The 23,205-nt window shown below is 39.0% G+C and overlaps 1 protein-coding gene and 1 pseudogene across 1 annotated transcript in view; one reads left to right on the forward strand and one right to left on the reverse strand.

Annotated features, from left to right (window-relative positions):
• The window catches only part of LOC136867419 (U6 snRNA-associated Sm-like protein LSm8), a 29,426-nt gene extending 11,260 nt beyond the window's left edge, over positions 1-18,166 (reverse strand). The window contains exons 1-3 of the mRNA XM_067144622.2: positions 17,981-18,166; positions 6,136-6,201; positions 194-234 (exon numbers count right to left, since the gene is read on the reverse strand). Of these exons, the coding sequence (XP_067000723.1) occupies positions 194-234; positions 6,136-6,166 (72 nt within the window). The 5' untranslated portion in view covers positions 6,167-6,201; positions 17,981-18,166. The remainder of the gene's footprint in view (positions 1-193; positions 235-6,135; positions 6,202-17,980) is intronic.
• On the forward strand, positions 11,341-22,667 carry LOC136866852 (deoxyribonuclease TATDN1 pseudogene; annotated as a pseudogene).
• Positions 22,668-23,205: the final 538 nt, after the last annotated feature.

Raw genomic sequence — 23,205 nt, forward strand, 5'->3', positions numbered from 1 at the left:
GCCCATGTGTGTCAAATAGAAAGACCTGCGCCAAGTGAGTTGAATATGTCCTCGGACACTCCCGGACGCTAAATAAAAAACTGGATTCATTTACTGGCATATATACAAAAGTGTTACCACTCTTGAAGTACCAAACCTCATACGTTTTATTTTGTCAGAATTTATGTTCTAGAGAAATCAAATCAATACTCACCACAAAGTTACGGCCATCGCAGGTGATTACTGATACAGTACCTTGTTTTTGTTAAGAAACTATAGACAATAAAGAAACCTAAAATCTTATCTGCTCTAATGGGATACATCTAAAGACAAAGTAAACCTCGACCTCATGTTATGAAGCAGAGGAGCAAAAAAAACAGAGCTTATTGAGTGAGAAGCACAGTGACAACAATTGCAGTATTGTTTAATGTAACCAGTTTCATTTCATTTTGCCAAGATAACAAGATGGAATGATCCTGATTTATTAAATTTTAATTTCAGTGATGAATCAATTACATAATGGCACAATTTTGTCAAATTATAAGAAAAGCATCTCATGTTGTTAAATTTTTTTTCCCCCTTGAAATGTAGCAAATGTGACATGGTGATTCTAAGTGATTTAATTGTAACCTATTTTCTAGAACATCATTAAATTATTTTTCTTGCAATAATTTCAACAGCATAGACCTGGAATATGTTTGAAATGGGCTTTCTACTGTTTTCAAAAGCAACTATCCTTTCTTCCAATCCATTCACAAACACAGAAGCAAAGGAGCCGAGTTACATAAAAGCACAGTTGACAGTATGATTATAATAAATATTGCTCAATGAAAACTATTTTTATTTCATTTTTACACATAATTATTTTATTTTAGAAACTAATCAAGTATATTTTATTTTTCAAAATTAAAACAAACACCACTTGTGTTTCCTAAATACCTGAATTTGTCCAAATTCAATTGCTTCGCTTCCATTTCAATTAAATTCAGCCTGGCCATTTATTTATATAATCATCACTTCACATTCCCCCCCCAAATAAAAGGAGGTCCATATTCAGTAGCTATGTGAATGAGGATACCCATATTTTGGAAACAGTAAAAGCAAATAAAAATCATGTAAAGCAATACCTGAAATAGTCGAGAAGAGAGATCCTTACTTTATGTTTGGCAGCAGTAACCCACCCCTAGATGTATTCTCACTTATGTAAAATTAAAATGAAAAAATGTAAATGTATCAAAGGTGCCTATTTTTTGAGTTACTGCCTGGCAGTGATGAAGGCAAATTTGCTATTATCTCCAATAGAGCTTGCAGCATGTCTGGCTTCAGGGCTGGCACATTTGGTCAAAATAAGAGAAGCAGTTTGAAACTGCAGACCAATGGGCTTGTCACTTGCCGGATCTAACCTGAGCAGACCTATGTTGCTGCCCAGGGATCTGCCTAGAGACCTGTAGGCTGCTTTGAGGCTCTAGTCCCCTCACCAGCTTGTAGTGCAATGAATAGTCTTGTCACTGTCTCACCCCCACTCCTCCTTTGCTTGCTGTCCAGGCGTAATTCAACTTTTGTACACTCTCAAACATAGAATATTCTGCTGTGTACGTTAATGCACCAAAGTTGCCTGCCTTGTTTACTGAATTCCGACGTTTATTTATTTATTTATTATCCATGAAAAAGCCCTACTTTGTCTAGCATATTAGGACTGTAGGTTATAACTAGTTACCTTAAATAGTACAAACATATACTACAAAATTTTTGAAGTGTGTGATTTCACACACAAATTAATTAAACTGGGAGAAAAGGAAAACTATTCTTAAACTTGAAAAATTCATTCAAACAACAGGTGTTGTGAAATATCCTAAAAATAGGTTTGACTAACACTAATGTACAACAATTTAAGTGTTGTTCCAAAATATATCTAGCTTTGCTGAAGAATGGACAATCAAAAATAAGGTTATCTGAGATGTGCCATGTTGGATTTCTAGCCTATCTTTTTGGTACCTGCAATTGAATGTTTATGCCATATTCTTTTGCTGTTTCTGTCCAGACATTTACTTAATGATCTTGTAATTATTCTGTCAAGTCTCTTCACACACAGATGGCTATCTTGCCATCATGAAAGGTGTGACTGAATTGATTTTAAATCTCATTCATTATAACCTTGCAGATAAGAGACTATGCCATACACCTACATGCATTCCAATTCCATGATTCCACATGGTGTTTGATGTTGCAACTGACATTCTGAGAGAAGATCTCAATCTCTTGACCATGTTATTGAAAGTCCTTTTTTGATATCTAAGAAGGCAAGCCAAAGGTCTCTATTAGGGAACTGCTTATCAGAGTTTTGTACAGTACGGACTTAATCCTCAAAACATACATAGGAGTTATGAAAGTCTGATGAGGTTCCAAAAAGATAGCTGAGTTCTAGTGAGCTATAACAGGCCTATCAGACAGTCATGGACTGAATTACTTTCAAAACTAAATAAAGCCTCAGAACATTTATCAAACCAGCAATGACACACAAATTAAGAATCAGTACTGGTTTCAAAATTGAAAAGCTATTGTTTTTAAACCATAAACAAAATAACAGGACATAAAATTGAAAAGTAACCTCGTTTTCTCATCAGTTCTCATTTCCATCTTTGCCAGGGTGATCAGATGTCTTCCTTTCCCTAACACGTGCTACATTTTAACCATCTGCATCAGGTCCAGGAGGAATTCTCATAAATTCCAAAATGTCGTATATCTTGAAAGACTGATGCAAACTACGTCATATTTCTGTCATAACTGCTTCAGGTCTTCTTATAGTAATCATGTGTTTACAAATTCTGTAGTAAGATGAAGTAACATCCGTACCCTATTTTTGTTGAAATGTTTGGAGTTACCGTATTTACCCGCGCAATTCTTGCACTTTGACAAAAAAATTTGTTTTAAAATAAAGCTGCCTAAATTATGTAGAATTTTTCTTGAAGAGATGAAGTTACACTGAAATTTCAAATGAAATCAATGAAATGAAATGTCGTATGGCTTTTAGTGCCGGGATATCCCAGGACGGGTTCGGCTCGCCAGGTGCAGGTCTTTCTATTTGACGGCCGTAGGGGACCTGCGCATCGTGATGAGGATGAAATGATGATGAAGACAACACATACACCCAGCCCCCGTGCCATTGGAATTAACCAATTAAGGTTGAAATCCCCGACCCGGCCGGGAATCGAACCTGAGACCCTCTCAACCGAAGGCCAGTACGCTGACCGTTCAGCCAACGAGTCGGATAATGAAATCAATGAAACCACCAAGATACCATTTTGTATGAACATTGATTTACAGATTAGACAAACATTAATAAAATCCTTTTTATCATATCACGTGCAGTTTGTACATATATATAGTAGGTTGTCCGTTTTCCATCACTGCAATATTATACCATATACAAAGGAAATATCACCAAGCGAGTTCTCAAATTTATATTTATATTTATTATTTATATTTATATGACTTTAATTTACTGGCAGTTCTACAGGTAACACTTGCTTAAGTGACCAGACAAAAAAATTAGCGTTGTTTGCTTCGCACTGTTGTACGCTGCTATGGAACGGCCTACAAATCTGTAAAGGTAAAACAGGTAAAATATGGTAATACATGCGTTAGCGTTATGAACACTGTAACAAAATGCAAGTCACATGCCGGTAATAAAAAGAGCGCTGATCAAACTTTCCAATACACTTTGACATTTCAACGTTGCTCTCGGCCAAGGAAGAGTCTTGGTTCTCTGTCGTTTCGTAAGTCATTATTTTCTAGACCATCCAGCGAGTTGGATATTCCAGTTTTCCTGAAGTTCTTCGTAACCATTTCACACGGAATTAAGTTCCTGCTTCCTATTATCCACTGCACATTATTTCTAAAGAAGGACACCAATCTTGCCACCTGGAGTGACTGAGTGCTTGTCCGTTGCCATCCATTCTGTATAAAAATGCTGGATATGATCCTTGAAATGTTTGTTAGGTGATACATCTAGTTGTAGAACAGATGTCAGTCCACCCGGAATTACTACCATGTCTGTCCTACTTTCCAGAAGAGAGTCTTCTTGCCTGAGGTGTCCCCTAAAGCTGTCAACTACTAATATGGATGGTGAGCGAAGTAGAGCATCCGTGCAGCTTTTCCAGGCAGTCTCTACTCAGTCTTTCATTAGATCACTGTTCATCCAGTCCTTTGCTTGCATGGATACATGTATCCCATGTGGAAAATGGCATTTTGGCATTGTCTTTCTCTTGAAGATAACATACGGCGGAAATTTTCTTTCATCTGTTGTAATTGCAAGCATGACGGTGCATCGTTGTTTTTCTGTGCCTGATGTCTTTATTAATACACTTAAGGTTCCTTTCTCCTGCAATGTTGTATTCCTTGGTATTTAAAAAAAACACCGGCATTTGGTCTGCATTGTCAGTTTGTAACAATGAATGCAAATTGTGTTCCCACAGTCTAATTAAGTAGCAATGACATTCAATAACTTTTTCCGTGTGATCACTAGGCAGTTTTTAACACAGAGATGTTCTTCTTCATAGGACAATATTATTTCACCTCATCCATCTGTGTACCCAGCCATGGCTTGCTTTGAAATCTGCTCTGGGTATATCTCTCATGCTGCAATTTCATGAGCACGAAATTGAAGCATTTCATGCGATACCTCAATTCTTAATTCTTCGAAGTACATTAAGAGCTCATTATCTATCTCAAGATATTTTCCATGCTTTGGACCTCTGATGGATCATGTATTTTTCTTAGCATTACGTAGAGCCTCCTCTTTGCTTTCTCCAGTAGCGAAACGTGCCGCTGAGGTGGAAGATTTTGCTCTGCAGTGCAGTTGCTATTCTCCTCGGCATATTTTATTACTTTCAGTTTATATTCAGCTGTATAATTGTTAACTGCTAACTGATGAACTGTAACACCAACACTTAGCACACTAAAAGACACTTTACTGTGTGCTACCTACTTACGAAAACTTGCGATGCTGTTTCTTAACACACTACTGCACAGAACAAATTACAGCATGTATCTGTGGTAGCTATCCGCAAGCCTTTCACAAGCTTACTGTACTCTAAAAACAGAACAACTTATCACAAAGCACAGGCCAAGATATATCTCCAGGCATGGGGATTGGAATGCAGTTTTGCTCAAGGTCAGACTAGACTACGACTGGCGGTGACATCAGAGGGTAACTTGATTACCTTCAGCACTCGAGCTAAGATGCGGAGTAGCCTATGGTTTGAGACAGCGAAAGTTATGCGGGCAAAATAAAAAGTCCTAATAATTACTGTACTTATCAAAATTCGGGGTGCGAAAATTATGCGGGTAAATACGGTATTTGGATTATTCTGGAAAATTGATATTGTTGTATCATTTCTATTCATAAAAATGGGAAGTTTTTAAATAACTGAGTCGAAGCTTAAGAAGAGATTGGACTTCCAATATGTGATATTTGAAGCCCATTCTCTTTAACTTTGGTTGATACGAAGATGATGCATGTATGATAGGTTCATTGGTGGTCCATAAATCTGGAAACTTTGAAAAATGCCACAACATAGCTGGCAATTTGGCAAATAAAAACAAATCATTTAAATGTGGAAAAAATAAGAAACAAGCTGATTGCTTCATTTTTCCAGCGCCAACAAACATATTCATAGCCAATAAAGGAAAGTTATCGAAAAACAAGTTATTTCTGTGAACACGTAGCCCCGATTAGTCTACAGGAAGGCCACATTGCTTTAACATTGAATAATTTTCCTAGTGAAATCCAATTTCAAATATTGATTTATCTTCCTTGAACTGTACTTTAAGTGTCTGTCAGAACCACATTGTTAAGTGCATCATGCAATATTATATTCTGTAGTTTTAAATTAAATGCACGAAATCAGTTTAATAGTGTTCTTTCAACTTATTTTAGTGTCATACATTTTGAAGCCGTCCTCTTTTCTGGAAATGCCACCTAGTCACCTTGGATCTTCGCTGACAGCAGAATTTCTCAACTATATAGCTGCTATAAATTAAACAAAACAATGTAGCACAGAATATTCATGGTCAGAAAGAACACATTAAAATAATGATTGTTAAGATAATGTAAAATATTGATTAGTAACTAGAGAAATCTTGAAGTAAGGATACGATTAATGTAGCTTTCCAGCCCAGATGCCATTCTTGGTCTTTCGAAGTAACGTGTATTCACTATTTCTGGAAAGAGAAATGGTTCCATATGAATAAAGTTCACGGTGAAATATCAGTAGCATCATAATTCATAACACCTAGTTGTCTATATTTCATTCAATCAAAAGGACCATTTTAAAATGAGTGAGTAGTGGAGTGAATTATCAAATAACATTTAATTAAAATATACATACAAAATATTCAAAACTTGGTTTTAGGAGGGAATGAAAGCAAACTCAACACTGAAATGGTGTTTCTTGGAAGTTTCTCTAAACTGTATGATATAGAATGGAAGTTGATTTTTGCTTGGTAAGCATATAACTTCACCAGGGTGCAGAAAGAGATAGCTTGAAAGAGCACTGGTTGTCCTTTTTAATCTCAAAGAAGTAACATGAAGTACCTACTTCACATATTCATGCATGCCATATCAAGTAATAAATCGACCGAAAAGCGAACACTTGCAATGGCATAAAGAACTTGAAATAAATGTATCATAAGTCAAACAAGCTACACCTTATTTATAAAGTGCCAATCTGTGAACTGGGTTATAAGTAATTCCATTGTAAACAGCCACTACAAGAAACACTGAAAATCAATGAAAATGAACTACATTGCTCAGAGCAGGCCATCAGTCAGTCACTTTTCACACTAACTATTGTGGTCATAAGGGACCTTATTTTTGAAACTGGCAAGAGTGAGCATGCCAGTTACTATACTGAGTGGCCAAAAGTCATGGGAAGACACTGAACGTGATGTTAATAATGAGTTTCTCCTCCGCGAGCCCTCAAAACGGCAGCAATATTGCGAGGCATCGACTCTACAAGGTGTTGTAATCATTCTAGACGGACCTGGACCCACGCATCTTGCACTGCTACCCACAATTATTCTTGTGTGGTTGGTGCGGAGTTCCTGTAGCGTACACCAGCATTGATAGCATCCCATAAAAGCTTGACTGGATTAAGATCGAGGGATTTGGAGGGCCAATCCATAGTTGTAACTTCACTGGAGAGCTCCTCCAACCACCTGCATACCACCACACAGCGGTGACATGGCGCATTGTCCTGTTGAAACTTGGCATCTCCATCAAGGTACTCTAGAATCAGAAAGGGATGCAGATGGTCTGAAAGACCTGTGCACCTGTCGCGCTCCCTGCAGCTGGACAATGGGACCTAATTGCAACCATAAGACCGCCGCCCAGACCAGAATAGAGCCATCTCCCGCCTGGACACAACCTTGTTGACACGCAGGATCCATAGCTTCATGGGGCATACGCCAGACTCTCACGCGCCCATCAGCTTGATACAACTGGAACCGGGATTCATCGGACCATACCACACACCGCCACTGTCCCAGGGTCCATTGCCGATATTTGCGGGCCTGTGCATGTTGTTGAGCTCTGTGTCAAGGTGTCTGCAAAAGGACACGAGTTGGTCGTTGGCTCGTGAAGCCTATGCAGTGCAGTTGCCTCATTACAGACCTGGTAGAAATGGGTTCCCGACTCCCAACATTTAACTGGGTGGTGATCTGACTCGTAGTAGTCCGTCGAGCACCTGGTATGGTTCTGCGGAGGCGACTTTATGTCCGTTTGTTAAACACTTGTAGTCTTCCTGTCCGGCGGTTTGCGCAGGTGGTTTTAATCTCTCTGCGAAATTGAAGGTCCACCCTCGACACTGTTGATCTCGGAAACCCGAATTCGCATGTAATATGCGCAATGCTATGACCCATGCACCGATGATCATCCCAAGTTCCAAGTTGGTTAACTCGCAACGTGTTGCCAACTTCACGACACTGGTGTCTGTGACAGACTGCTCAGCTACGCTGCAGCTAGTTACAATGCTCAGGGGGTCATACACGGCACATTTTCTAATGGGACAACCCTTCCTGTGACTCAGTGTAAAAACACTCTTAACAGAAATACCTACCGGGCGAGTTGGCCGTGCGCGTAGAGGCGCGCGGCTGTGAGCTTGCATCCGGGAGATAGTAGGTTCGAATCCCACTATCGGCAGCCCTGAAGATGGTTTTCCGTGGTTTCCCATTTTCACACCAGGCAAATGCTGGGGCTGTACCTTAATTAAGGCCACGGCTGCTTCCTTCCAACTCCTAGGCCTTTCCTATCCCTTCGTCGCCATAAGACCTATCTGTGTCGGTGCGACGTAAAGCCCCTAGCAAAAAAAAAAACAGAAATACCATATATGGGTGTTCAGAAATTCAGGAATAAGATCCCAGTTCCTGTAGCAAATGGAAGTGTTGTTTGAATACATAATTAGGCTGGTCAACTATTGTGCATGGTGTCTCTGAAAAGTGTCAAAAGTAGTTGTGGGACATAAAAACAATAACATTATTATTACTATTGTGCATAGAAATAAGCACCATTGACAAATTCCTTTCTTTGCAGAATTCTTTTTCCGTTATAATTTCTCCTTAATAGTGAGCCAAAATCCATAATAATTACAGGCAATCTATAATAGTAAACACCTCTACATTATGTATATTACACGAGCAACAATCAAAACACTAGGCACTTTAAAAGAAGATAAAAATGAGTTATTGCCTTTTTAATTTATAATATTATTACAAGTTTTGATATAATGACAACAAGGCAATTACAAATTAAAAGGGGAAAGTTATTATCTACACACATTTAATTTTACCATCAGTGTAAAGACCTGGAATTACGTAATTGTTTAGAGTGAATTGTAAGCCACACCACACTCAAACCAATAGAATACTAGATATATCACACGCCTTGTGTACTGCCATTCTTGAACAGTTAGCATAAGAGTGTCTGTTAGATTCACCCTCCTTCACTACTGAGCACGTTCACTCAATCTGTCTCTCCAAGTACTACTCGCTGCGTAATTTGATTCACGTTGCATCTGCATATTAGTCTTGCTCGATCATTCCGTTCGGGTCCAGTCTTAGATCAAAAGCTTAATTCTGACGTGACAAGTCATTTCCTTGTGTTTTCCATGTATATTTTCTGCATTTTTATATCACTGTTTCCAGAAAACGGGTACCCTGTCATGGTCATCCATCAATGGCTCCCAATTTCAGATGACCACCAGCCATAAGACATAGCCTGCACAGTTGCTAGGTTAGACTTCAGTCACACATTTTGTGATGGTAATTTTGTAATGTATATTTACAGATGGTGGTAGTAGTGATTATTGTTTTAAGAAGAAGTACAACTAGACAACCATCCTCTATATATCACTAATCAAAGAGAAAATAATGAAAGGGATCCAACACTTTGAAAAACGAAGGTATCTGCCAAAAAAAGATAAGGGCCACGAAAAGCATGAAAATGAAAAACTCCCTAGCCTAAATGCTCCAGTATCATTGGAGTAGGAAAAGAACAAGAGTTGACCAAGGGAGGCTGGATAGGATAGATGAAAGTGAGGTGGAGGAAGGTAGTACAACTGGTCAAACATCCTCTAATAACACTAATCAGAGGGGAAAAATTGAAGGGGTCCACCACCATGTTTTGTGAAATATCATACAAACAACATTAACCATGAAGATTGTGTGATTTTTTTACTTTTTACATGTAGGCCTATGACTTGCCCATTTAAAAAACATATAATATGCCTCTACAGTAATTTATAATGGGGTTTATTTATGAGCGTGCAAAAATCTAAATTGTGGGGTATGACAGTGCTTCAAACACCCCTCCAGACTAGTTATGTTCTGGCCCGGAAAGATCTATGAATCAATATACCACTGCCATCTATTGAGCCATTCCCATCACTTCAGGAGAAACTTCTAAGGAAACTCACCATTATAGACCTTGAATTCTACAGCAGTGAGGCTATGATAAAGATGTTGATTCCCATAGGGAACCTGAAATATTTGTTCCAAATGAGTAAGTTTATAACACCAATATAGTTGGTCCCCCCAATAACGGACCAACTATATTGGTTTTAGTGAGGCTCTCATCGAATGTAACTGGACCAAAGAACTACCAGAACAAAGCCATGTTATAACCAGATATGCGATACATGGCTTTCACCACAAACTATGAGCAAAGGACAAATACCACAACCCAACAAATGACTGTGTTTGCACACTGTATAATGATGCCTGTGATCATTACCACACCCTAAGGTGTAAAGTGAGACAAAAAAAAAAACACTGACTGAATATAACAAAGAGTGAACCCACTAAACTCAGTACTCATTCGAGTGCTCCTTATTATTATTATTATTATTATTATTATTATTATTAAAGGGGTAATTGCTGCAGAGTAAAATAAAAAATATCTGAAAATACGAAGGGAGCTCAATACATATATAATGCAACACATCTTTTTTCTAAAACCAGGTTGGTTTTCTTGAGGATTCAAATACACCATGTTATTCCCCAATTCTTTTGCTACAAAACCCTATTTTTCAACATAATCTCCGTACAATGCTACGGCCTTATGCCACCGTAATTTGAGGGCCTGTATGCCTGCATGGTACCACTCGACTGGTCGATGTCAGAGCCAGTGTCGTGCTGAATTGATAACTTCAACATCATCCACGTAGTGCTTCCTGCGGAGTGTATCCTTCATTGGGCTGAATAGATTGAAATCAAAAGGTGCAAGATTCAGGTTGTAGGGTGGATGAGGAAGGACAGTCCACTGAAGTTTTATGAGCTCCTGTCGGGTGCGCAGACTTGTGTGAGGTCTTGTGTTGTCGTGGAGAAGGAGAAGTTTGTTTGAATTTTTCTGGCTATGAACACAATGAAGTCGTTTCTTCAGTTTCCTCAGAGTAGCACAATACACTTCAGAGTTGATCGTTTCACCAAGAGGGAGGACATCGAACAGAATAACACCTTCAGAGTCCCAGAAGACCGTAGACATGACTTTACTAGCTGAGGATATGGTTTTGAACTTTTTTCTTAGTGGAAGAGTTGGTGTGGCTCCACTTCATGGACTGCCGTTTTGTTTCCGGTTTGAAGTGATGAATCCATGTTTCATTGCCTGTGACAATGTTTGACAAGAAATTGTCATCTTCAGCCTCATAACGAGCAAGCAATTCTGCACAGATGTTTCTTCTTTGCTCTTTATGGTCTTCCGTTAGGTTACAAGTGGAAAGTATTGAATAGGTGGTTTTTTATTAAATTATCCTTGATATCTATGCCTTCCTTTAGGTGTCGAAGAACCCAGCGGGAACAAAGCTTTGAATGCTCCAACTGGTGGATAAGTATGTCAACACTACCAACAGAGACGTCAAGTTCAGCAGCAAGGTGTTTGATTGTGATCCGTCGATCACCTTCAATAAGGGTGTCCACACGTCCCAACTTTGCAGGCATCACAGCTGTGTGCGGCCGGCCGGCACGCAGGAGATCAGACAGATTTTCTCGACCTTGTTGTGATGATGAAACACGCCTCGCCCAACAACTCACTGTGCTTTTGTCCACAGCCAGGTCTCCGTAGACATTCTGCAAGCGCCTATAAATATCTGTGATGCCAAAAGAAACTCAATAACTGCTCTCTGTGTGGTATGTACCTCTTATTACAGACATCATTTTGAAGGCTACCTATCGGAAATTAATGAAACTCTATGAGGCAAAGCGGGAATATTCAAAGATGTCTCAAACAAAATTACAAGTTTTAAAACCAAAATTGGCCGAGAAATAAAATGTGTTACATTATATATTGAACACCCCCTCGTAGTCAAAAATAACTTATTGTGAAAATGAATCAACAGGCCCTACAAAGCTCCCATTACCAAAAAATACTTTTCCAGAACATTTGTTCCCGAGCAAACAAGATAGATTTCTCTATCCTTTTCGGGGACATTTATATACCATAAACTACTTCAGCAAAATGAATATAGAGTGAAACAATCTTCAAAACTATGATGAATTCAGTAAAGTTCCATTCCTGATGAGAAAAAGATAGGGTAGAGATGGTGCAGCTTACTTACTTTTGTGACAAAGGCATTAATGGACACTGAACACAGATTTACACGACAAGCAAATGGCATACAGGCCTCCAGTATCCCATGACAAAACCATTGGTTTGGATTGATTAGATAATTGGTCATGTCAAATAGCAACACAAATCTTTTAAAAAGTGGCAGCAGCACCTTGCGTCCGTCACACGCTATAACAATTTCTAAATGCACAGTTTTCTTATTTTTACAGAATGTGGCAGCCCTGTGGCCAGACACAATGCAAGCTTTATCACATACAATAGGCAACTTGTCAGACAACAACAACAACAACAACAACACAGAAAAAAGGTTGCATTTTGCTCATTTACACAATCTCACTTTTCACTTTTTTTATACAAGTAAGAATACTTCTTCGGGTGGGAAGCATAAAGGAAGGATCTCTCCTTTCTGCTACTTGAGGTACTGCTACACATCATTGTTCTATGCCATCTCTTTTTTCAAAATGTGCACACCGGGTACAGAACCGCCACCACAAATTCATGTGAAATGTCTAATTATTGACCTCGTTTCAGTATAAATGCAAAGCAAAATTGAGGCATAATGGGTTAGACTTTGTTTATGTGTGTGCATTAATTTACCACCATGGGTCTGTTTACAGCATATATGCCAAGCAAAGTGAGGCATAAGGGAGTTATCATCATGGGGAAGAGATGGGTAGTCAGTTGTCTGAATGTTAGTGCCACCCACCGTACAAAAGTTTTACTGCCACTTCTGTTGAGCTACATTACTTTCCTAACCACACTACTGCAGCTTTCATTGCCAGTTCTTAGTTTGTTACATGCTGTAGTTCCCGTTCAGAATCCGCATCAGTAATTTCTCTTCTTATTGGAAAGGTATTACCAATCTTCTGTTCATTGCTGGTTTCTATTGAAATGGGCTAAAAGAAATTCTGAAATATCAGCCTGGATACCAAGAGAGAGATAATCCACCTAATAGCCGCCCCTATTAGGGAATCAAAAGATCGGCCTCCTAATCAGTTCATATGAACAATATTTATTTTATCTGATGTTTCGATTAAGCAGGGCTTGAGTTATAACTCAAGATTAAAACTGCCAACTATCAGGCAGATTTTCTCTTGCAGATTTTATTTCAAAAAGGTCCAATACATGGTATTTCAATTCAGGGAGTACAAATGGTGTCTAAGAATCGTGAAATAATTTTTCAACACAGAGTCTGCTATGGTCTGGATAATGGTGTCCGAGATTTTGTTTATTCTTAGGTAGTTCTGCATCTCCTTAGGAATTGTGCCTCAAATGCCATTTTGTAATTTCATACTTCCTGCTGAGATCCTCAGTGCATGGTTCATAAATGGCCTTTTTCTCCTCACACTTTAATCGAGGCTGCTGTTCATTTTCCTCGAATCTTACAGTGGGAAATTCTAAATTCCCATGGAGAGAATTAAATATTTTTCACCAATAGAGCATGTCAAAAATGTCAAAAACATATCAGATGTAAGGCTTTTCAAGCGTTTGCTCTATTAACCAGCGTTTGGTCTTAGGTCTGACACTAGACTCATCAGAGTGGGATGTGTCAGACCCTACCCACTGACGCTGGGGTATATGCAGGCGAACTTATCAGAAGCCCCTATAAGAGGCACAGTCTGATAACTGCATATGGGAAATAAATCTCCACAATGAAACGCTGGTTAATAGAGCAAACGCCTGAAAAGCCTTACATCTAATATGTTTTGGACATTTTTGACATGCTCAATTGGTGAAAAATATCTAATTCCCTCCATGGGAATTTAGAATTTTCCATTCAGAATTGTTAGGCGGGCAATAATTCCATTGTGGAGATTTATCTCCCATATGTGGTTATCAGACTGTGCCTCTTATAAGGGCTTCTGATAAGTTCACCTGCATATACCCCAGCGTCAGTGGGTAGGGTCTGACACATCCCACTCTGATGAGTCTAGAGTCAGACCTAAGACGAAACGCTGGTTAATAGAGCAAACGCCTGAAAAGCCATACATCTGATATGTTTTCGACATCTTATAGTGGGATCAATCACTACACCCATCCGTACCTTTCGTCTGGTCGATGACAACAGTATGAGTCGTCTTGTGGATCCATTAGTGGAAAGACATCCTACTTCTTCATGCATCTCCAAGTGTTGTTGTTTGTGGTGGCTTCCAGCAATCAATGTGTGACCTGTATTATGCTGATTGATTCTCATCAACTCTGCCTTATGACAGAACCCTAATACATGAGGTAATGTTTCAAACTTGTCACATCTTCTGCAACGGGATGTATTAAGGCTCCTTTCAGGGAGGGATCGAACTGGGATAATATTACAGTTCATTTTAATTGCTTCTGTCCATTGCCTGCATGCCATACCTCCCTTATTACTGATCCAAGTGTTTTCTTTCTTCCAGTGGGAAAATAATATCACTCCCGTACCCTTGGATGGTAATGTGCACCAACTTCTAAAGGATGAGCTTGGGAAGAGGGTTTTTGAGATGTTCAACTTGTTCCTCTCTAAGTGGCAGGTGTTAAAGGTAATGGGGGATTTCAGTATGGAGCTCTCTAGTGGCTCTGATGAAATGAAATGGCGTATGGCTTTTAGTGCCGGGAGTGTCCGAGAACATGTTCAGCTCACCAGGTGCAGGTCTTTTGATTTGACGCCCACAGGCGACCTGCGTGTCATGATGAGGATAAAATGATGATGAATACGATACATACACCCAACCCCCGTGCCAGCAAAATTAACAATGGTGGTTAAATGTTGCTACAGGAAGTGCCTCACGACTGGTTACCAATCATTTCAAAGGGAGTCCTTACTCGTCCTGCCAAAGAATGTCAAAATGTTATACAGTTTGAGGTACTGTTTGGCAGTTTTCATGGGCTTTATATTTATAAATGTCAAAAAGTGAAGCAATTTTAACTTAAATTAAATCAAAATTTTCCAAACTTAATGAGAATATTATGTCTCTGTATCAGAACTAGGACTTTCATAAGAATATGTAACCTCAACAAAAAAAATAACATCAGATAGATGCTATGAAGAAGCATTCAGCGAAGAAGGGTCAACTGGGGTAGCTTCAGCTTCTTCAACAACTTATTAAGTAATCAAAACATGAGTTCTAAATACAATTAGGCTAAACCAACCACTATTACAGTATTTCTATGTATGTATTGAACTTACAGTCTGCTTTTAAGATGTAATTACTCAGAGTTTCTTCTATTATCATATGACTGATTGCAGGAGGTATGTAAAGTACCATTTTATTTTAATAAGGGCAACCTTTTAATTATTTATGAAAAATGAACTTATTTTTCTTAATTGTCGACGTTTATGCTGCATGCAGGCAAATGCATGCGCGCACTCCTAGCCCGCCATGCTACGTCACGCGCGGTCGACCAATGAGATCGCTGTGAGAGGGAATGGCCCACCTAATATACAGTACTCTATGCAGTTCGAGGTACTGTTTGGCAGTTTTCACGGGCATTATATTTATAAATGTGAAAAAAGTGGAGCAATTTTAACTTATAAAATTAAATCAAAATTTCCCGAACTTAATGAGAATATTATGTCTACGTATCAGAACTAGGACTTTCATAAGAATACGTAACCTCAACAAAAATAATAACATCAAATAGATGCTATGAAACAATATGAAACAATAACAATAACAACAACGGAAGTTGAAAATGCAGCAGTAAACCTCAAAAAAACTAAAAGCAGCAGGACCGGATGGTATTTTAATGAACACTTCCAGCAGTCAATGTACCAATTGGTAAACATATGGACAGCCCTATTTAATAAATGCTTGGAAACAGGGGACATTCCTAAAAGTCGGAAGATATCCACAATCAAACTGCTGTATAAAGGGAAAGGCCCAGTGGAAAGTCCAGCTTCATAGGCAGAGGTATCGCCCTCGAAAGCAACACGTTCTAGCTCTTCATGAGAATACTAACAGACAGACTAACACCACAGATAGACCCGCATATACCAGACACACAATTCGGTTTTCGAAGAGGAAGATGCACCCTACATGTCGTTCAGAACTTACTGGATGACACTGAAAATGCACTAAGAATACCCAAAGGAAAGTTTCTGGCCGTATTCATAGATTATAGCAAAGCTTTTGATCAAATAAACAGAGAATTCATGCTACAAAAACTAGAAAACACAATAGGCATTTGCAATCTGTTCACAACTCTCAGCAAGAACATACTGGCATATAACGAAATTCAGATGGATGACTCGATCACAGTTTCCAAAACCATAAGACAATCCAATGGAGTGCTCCAAGGCGACCCAATGAGCCCTCAACTCTTTAACGTTATGACATCGGACATACCGAGAGCAGTACAAAACCCATACATCTCTATGTATATGTACGCAGACGATATAGTAGTTGGAGCAACAGACTCTAGAACACTACAGGGTGTAATCACTGAACTAGAGAACTGGGCAAAAGAGAATGAATTCCATATAAATGAAACAAAAAAACTAATGATATTTCGGAAAGGAGGGAGGATTACCGGAAAGGACCACATCGTTCTAAACAACAAAGAACTAAAAGTAGTAAACCATTTCAAGTAGACTACCTAGGCATTACACTGCAACATTCAGGATGCAATTTCAGTGCACACACCAAAAGACAGAGCAGTAGCAGCAATCAAAGCCATCTACGAAATTAGAAACCTAACAAACCTCTCATTGGAAATGGCTAAAAAAATATTCAAGGCAAAAATCATACCCATACTGACATATGGAATATCAATCACCTGGCAGCAACTAACGAAGAAGGACATAAAATTACTGGAATCAGTGAAAGCGAGATTCCTGAAAGCAGCATTAGGGACTTCAAAATATGCTCCATCAAGACTAATATACGAACTAGCCAACGATACTTTCCTCATCGAAGACTTAAAGACATCCCTACTCCCATCCACTAGACCAGCACAAGACATGCTCAATGAGAGAAAACGTAAAAGAGAAGAAATCTGGATCAAATTCTGTAGTACAGAGGCTGGACCAAACCCAACCAGAGCATGTGAAGCGCCATCACAAGACTCGCTATTCATGGATTCCACCACAAACTGTGTAAAACAAAACACTTCTATGAACCAAACAGTCAGTGCATATACAACTTACGTGACAAACCGTGTGAAAGATATCACTTCACGTACTGCAAAAATCGAACTAGGTCATTAAAATTCATACACATTCGTGCGCCGTTTATTATATATATACCCTACCTTGATATGAGTCATTATTACATTAAGTACCGTATCTGCATTTTTTTATTTTATTACAATTTGTTTTACGTCGCACCGACACAGATAGGTCTTACGGCGACGATGGGATAGGAAAGGTCTAGGAATGGGAAGGAACCGGCCGTGGCCTTAATGAAGGTACATCGTCGCCGTAAGACCTATCTGTGTCGGTGCGACGTAAAGCCCTTAGCAGAAAAAAAAATGAAGGTACAGTCCCAGCATTTGCCTCATGTGAAAATGGGAAACCATGGAAAACCATCTTCAGGGCTGCCGACAGTGGGGCGCGAACCGTATCTGGATTTAGGCCTAATGCTATGTGCCTTCTCGTTCCTCTTTAAAATATTCTTAATATTAACGAATAGCCTATTCTTGCTTGTAACACAATTACATAAATAAGTTTTAAAATCCCTGTATACGATTTCTTGCCCTTCAGAAGTATATTTCATTCTAACATAACCTATATAGCCGAATAAAACTGATTCCCTGTTCATTTCTTCCCGGTATGATCAATTTATCTCCTGTGAATTTTAAGATGTACAAAAGAACACTGCTTTTTAAACGCGAAGATGATTCAGTGATTGAATGGTACATTCGCAACCAACGGCAACAAAACAGACAACAAAAACACATGTAACTTACAAAATATATTAGAGAATGGACATATCACGATCAAAAAGGTTTCTTGTCTGGGCTTTTTAACATTCCAGTGTATTTTAAAGGAGAACACAGCTATCACTCATACCACTCAACTATCGCTCTTTGAAAATCTGGTTGAAAACCTCTATACTGTAAGTAAATGCCGGTTGTTTACAAGTCTGTGCACAGAACTTCTATGACAGAGTATGTATATAAGACTAAACCACAGAAATTTCATTGCTAAAGAATTGTTGTTAGTGATGAGTTGTGGGCTTTTACCGCGGTAATTTCACCCACATTGCTAAAGAATGAGGGAACAGGTGATCGAGGAACAACACTTACAAACACTTACAAAGAGGATAAAGGTTGATATAGGCAGTTGAATTTCTGTGGGATTAAAAACAATACTAACTTTAACAGCAATTGTATTTATTTTTCTGCGACGACTCATACACACACGCCAGGACGAATATTCATCCTGTCCCTTTTCTTAAATGAAATAGTGTAATATTCTTTGCAAATAATAGTAATGATACATATATGACATAATCCTTTTCGAATTTGACCTCTGTAGCAATACAGCATATTTAACTTATATAGTATTGAGCAGTCATGTTACTCAAGACCGACTACAATGTATTGTAAAAAATGTAGTCGGTCTTGGTCACTCCTGCTATATTCCACTATTGACCTGGTTCGGTTTAGGCACGTGGTTATGTGGTAAGTTCCGCGTATATTGTTATAAATAGTTCGCACACGCAGTTATCATCTGGGTCATGGCCAAGGTATGTAGAATACAAGATAGGGATCATGAGAGAGGTGCGCAGTGGCAAAGCAGAGCTGTGACGTCACGCTGGACCCTCGCGTTGAATCTGCTCTGAATGAGGTAGAGGTAGTTCGAATAAGAATCGCTGTGCACGCAGAAGCTAGGTGCTAATAATACACGATAGTAACATATCTGTGGTGTATAAGAAGCCGTGTGTGTTTATTTTATGAGATACAACGTAAAAAGCAGTAATAGTGTACACTTTTCAGTATGCTTCGTCATGCCATTGCAGGCTGCACAAATCATAGCAGGCACGCGAAGGAACGAAACTTACACTTTCATGTATTCCCTAAAACCACTGACGTAAATAAATGGTGACAGAAGTAATCAAGACATTATCGAAAGCTATCTTTCTCAGCTCCGAGGGTTCGGAGGGCTTCATGACGATCCTCTTCCGACAGCTGTGACGCGAAAGGTGAAATCATTGCTTCTAGCCTCAATGCTTCCGAGGCGATAAGAAATTCCAACTGTCCTCCGGAAGATTATGAAATATTACGCCCAAATATGTACTGCTGAACTCGATCAAAACTCGGATATCGTGTGCCAGTCTAAGGCCAGCGCTGAGCCCACAACATCCTATTTTTTATCGGAGGATGAGCAAGGGTTCATTAAAGCCCTTGAAGATCTAGTAAAACAGCTCGAGGACAGTCGTGAAACCAAGGAGCTGCTTGAAGACTTCACTGGCTATATAGCTTTTAGGATAAAGAAGAAGAACCTCGATAGCCTATAGAAAATAATTACGGAGAGAAAACAGGTCAAACTACAAGGGGTAGAAATTAAATTTCAAAAAGGGTCCCAATTTTTTTTGCAAGTTGCTTTACGTCACGCCGACACAGATAGGTGTTACGGCGACGATAGGACAGGAAAGGGCTAGGAGTGGGAAGGAAGCGTCCGTGGCCTTAATTAAGGTACAGCCCCAGCATTAGCTTGGTGTGAAAATGCGAAACCACGGAAAAACATCTTCAGGACTGCCGACAGTGGGGTTCGAACCCAATCTCCCGAATACTGGATACTGGCCGCACTTAAGCGACTACAGCTATCGAGCTCGGTAGTTTCAATTTTACCACGGGAAAGAACTGAAAGAGGGTTCTAACATCATCACAAACCTTACGGATATCCTGAAAAAGAAATTCCCCGAAATTTATGAGCTTGCAAGTTGCTTCGTGAGAAGCCGTTCTTTTATTCGAATGGACGCTTTAAACAAAAGTAAGAAATTCAAGACACCCGGTTTCAGTTAATACAATACCGATAAAGAAAGAAGAAATGCAAAGAAATTCCACTGATACTATGGATAAGTGTGTTTGATATTCTTTTTTTAATATCCGCATTATACTTTGTGTATAACGTACCAGTTATTTTTTTATGAAAGGCAATTTATTATGTTGTATTTGAAACCAGTGCTAAGAATGTTAATAAACAGGCTCATTAATATGGCCTATCTAATGTTTACGTGGAATTTGTCATTTCCTGGCACTTGGAGAACATTTACTGTACTGTTTGTGTTGTCGACAGTTTCCGAACATTTGCTGTTTGTGTTGTTGACAGTATACATAGTTTCCCAACACTGCTTGTAACAACGGACATATTTCTTGCAGTCATCAAGCTTTAATGTTCGAGTCTGTAACAATTAGAGCCCCTTGTTATTGTTAGGTGTTGAGAACATGAACATATGGAATGGCCATTCCACTGCGATCACAGTATTAGCATTGTTACAACCTTTTATACAGATCGAAATACTTCAGAAACGCTGCTGGATTCACACTGTATTTGATCTCCTTATTATTACTCTACTGTAATAGTGAAGTGGAATGCATATTCTTGGATGATGTTAAAATATCTAAGTTCTCTTATCTCTAATTTGTGGCTAAAACAGAATAGCTTACAGCTGTGTATTAGCCTACCTCACACATAAGACAAGGCGCTGAGGGTTCATGTTGACGTCATCGACGGCCAAGCGTGGTGGGGAGACCTGCGCGTGATCCCTACCTCTTAATCTAACTACCTTGGGTCATGGCACACTTTTCGGGATCAAATTTAGCGGTTGAAACCATGAACTGCTAGCCAGGTCACGACTTGCCACATTTTACAGAGTGGCTGCGTACATCTTCTGTCAAGCATTGCATTTGTTGTGTAGAATTCCATCGGTATGTCCCGCTTTTTATTCTGCAGATCTTGGAGCAGCTTCTTCTAACTTTCCGTAGTCGGTAGTAGTAGAGTTATCCGCAGGTCCTTTATTAGGAGCGTTTCTCTTGCAAGCTCTTTTGAGAAATCTGGATGTTGTCTTTTCTATCTCTTCCAATTGCCTGCAGTTAAAAAAATCCCCATATTAGCTCCAGTACATATGTCAGAACGGGTAGTTCCTTCGTTTGTTAAAATTGCCATTGCTGTTTCAAGTTATATGAGTTTATATGTCCATTGCCGTTTATAGCTTTTATTGCGGCGGTGTCTGTTTTTGATCTAACGTGTAGTCTAAAGCTTCTTTCTGTAACCTGTAGGGTAATGCCTAGGTATTCGAAATTGTTGACTATTTTCAGCTCCTTGACGTTGCAGGTCACATGGTCTGAAACTGCTGGCCTTCCACCGTTTCGAAAAATGATCATTACCATCTTGTCCTCATTGATTGTAATTTCGTTTTTCTGAGCCCAGTTACTATATCTACTGCCTTTTGAACATTCTAAACACTCTCTAATCGCATTCTCCTCTATATAACCTGTCAACTAATATTTCGTAATGTAACAACAAAGCTAAACTGTATTTTCTAAATATGCCAAACGATTCAAGAAACAGCTTGGGAAAATGAAATTTGTTTCCCTAAAGGTAAAGCGATAATAAGTGTAGTGACTGGGTAATTGATTTAAACAGCGCACAAGAAGTTTCTATGAAGAAGCATAAGAAGAAGTTTTGGCAACCCTGGTGTTATTATCGGTGATATTTGGTTTTTATTTACGCAGCCCACCGCCATATTCAACGATTATATGAGAGGAAGGTCATATTAGACGATATTATAGGAAATTTGGTCTGCGTGTAGTTGTTGGTTGCGTTCAATTGTCACTGATTATTGTGTAAAATTTAAAGTCATTGCGGACGTTCTTAAAAGTGATCCTGTGTGGCGTGTGTTAACCCGTATACCTGAGTAATTGTAGATACGACTGTCAAAGAATGGCTGGGAGGAAATTTATTGATATATATGAGCAAACTTAACAGACCCCATGTTTTTTGGTATATATAATGCAAAAAAGAAGCACCCACCTGATCTTAAAAGAAGTGAGTGAACGAGCTTGGAGTAATGGAGTAGAAAAAATTATTATAACAGGGGGAAGTTTGAGAGACAGTGAGGAAGCTCTTAACATTGCAAGATTAGATGAAAAGCTGTTCTGCACTGTAGGATGCCATCCAACTGCGTGTAAAGAGTTCGAGATGTCAGGAGATCCTAAAAAATACTTAGCAGATCTTGCCGAAACAAACAAAGACAAAGTAGTTGCCGTTGGTGAATCTGGCTTGGATTACGACAGACTGCATTTCTGTCCTAAAGAAACTCAATTAAATTTCTTTGAACAGCAACTACGACTAGTTGGAACTCGGCGCCTTCCAGTATTCCTCCATTGTCGCAATGCTATTGTTGATTTGTTGGAGGTGCTGTACCATAAAAGTGATGTTCTATGTGGAGGAGTTGTTCACTCGTTTGATGGAACTAAAGATGATGCTCAAGCCATTCTCGACTTAGGATATTATATAGGAATAAATGGCTGTTCTCTTAAAACGCAGCAAAATTTACAAGTATTGGCTACTATTCCTAGTGAACGATTAATGATCGAAACTGATGCTCCCTGGTGTAGAGAAGGCTCTATTGGAAGATCTTCTTAAGTTTCGCCATTGTAATGCTCATATTTTCATCACATATTCCTACTAAAAGACAGAACTGACTAGGCAGTGGATGAATAACATGAAGAGAGAGATTTTTTAAAATCTGTACGTAGGGCGCGATCTCGAAACCTTGTTGCCAACTCCATTGTGTACATTCATCCAAGACCGACTACAGTACTCAGACATGCCATGATAATAGCAAGTCAAACTAGAAAACTAGTATGTGCCTGCTATCTGTTGGCCTCAACGAGCTAAAATAGCTTCCTTTTCGTTTTAAGGACTTTCTTCATACATTCTAATTTATGTCCATGATTTTTATTGTAATTTACGATTAACAACAGCAAAGCAGGGTAAATCTCGTGTTCCGAATTCGTTGCCTATTCATATATCACTGTATGACCATTTTCCTTATATCCTTTTCGAACTATCCTATAATCTGCTAATCGCGATGTTGGCCTCGCTCCGAAACATGGTTGAAGTGGCGATATTCGTACTCTTTGATTATTAATGCTCCAAACTTTCGGCTAGCGGTGTTTAA

Source organism: Anabrus simplex, chromosome 3 (genome assembly GCF_040414725.1).
Source record: "Anabrus simplex isolate iqAnaSimp1 chromosome 3, ASM4041472v1, whole genome shotgun sequence".
Classification (NCBI taxonomy): Eukaryota; Metazoa; Arthropoda; class Insecta; order Orthoptera; family Tettigoniidae; genus Anabrus; species Anabrus simplex.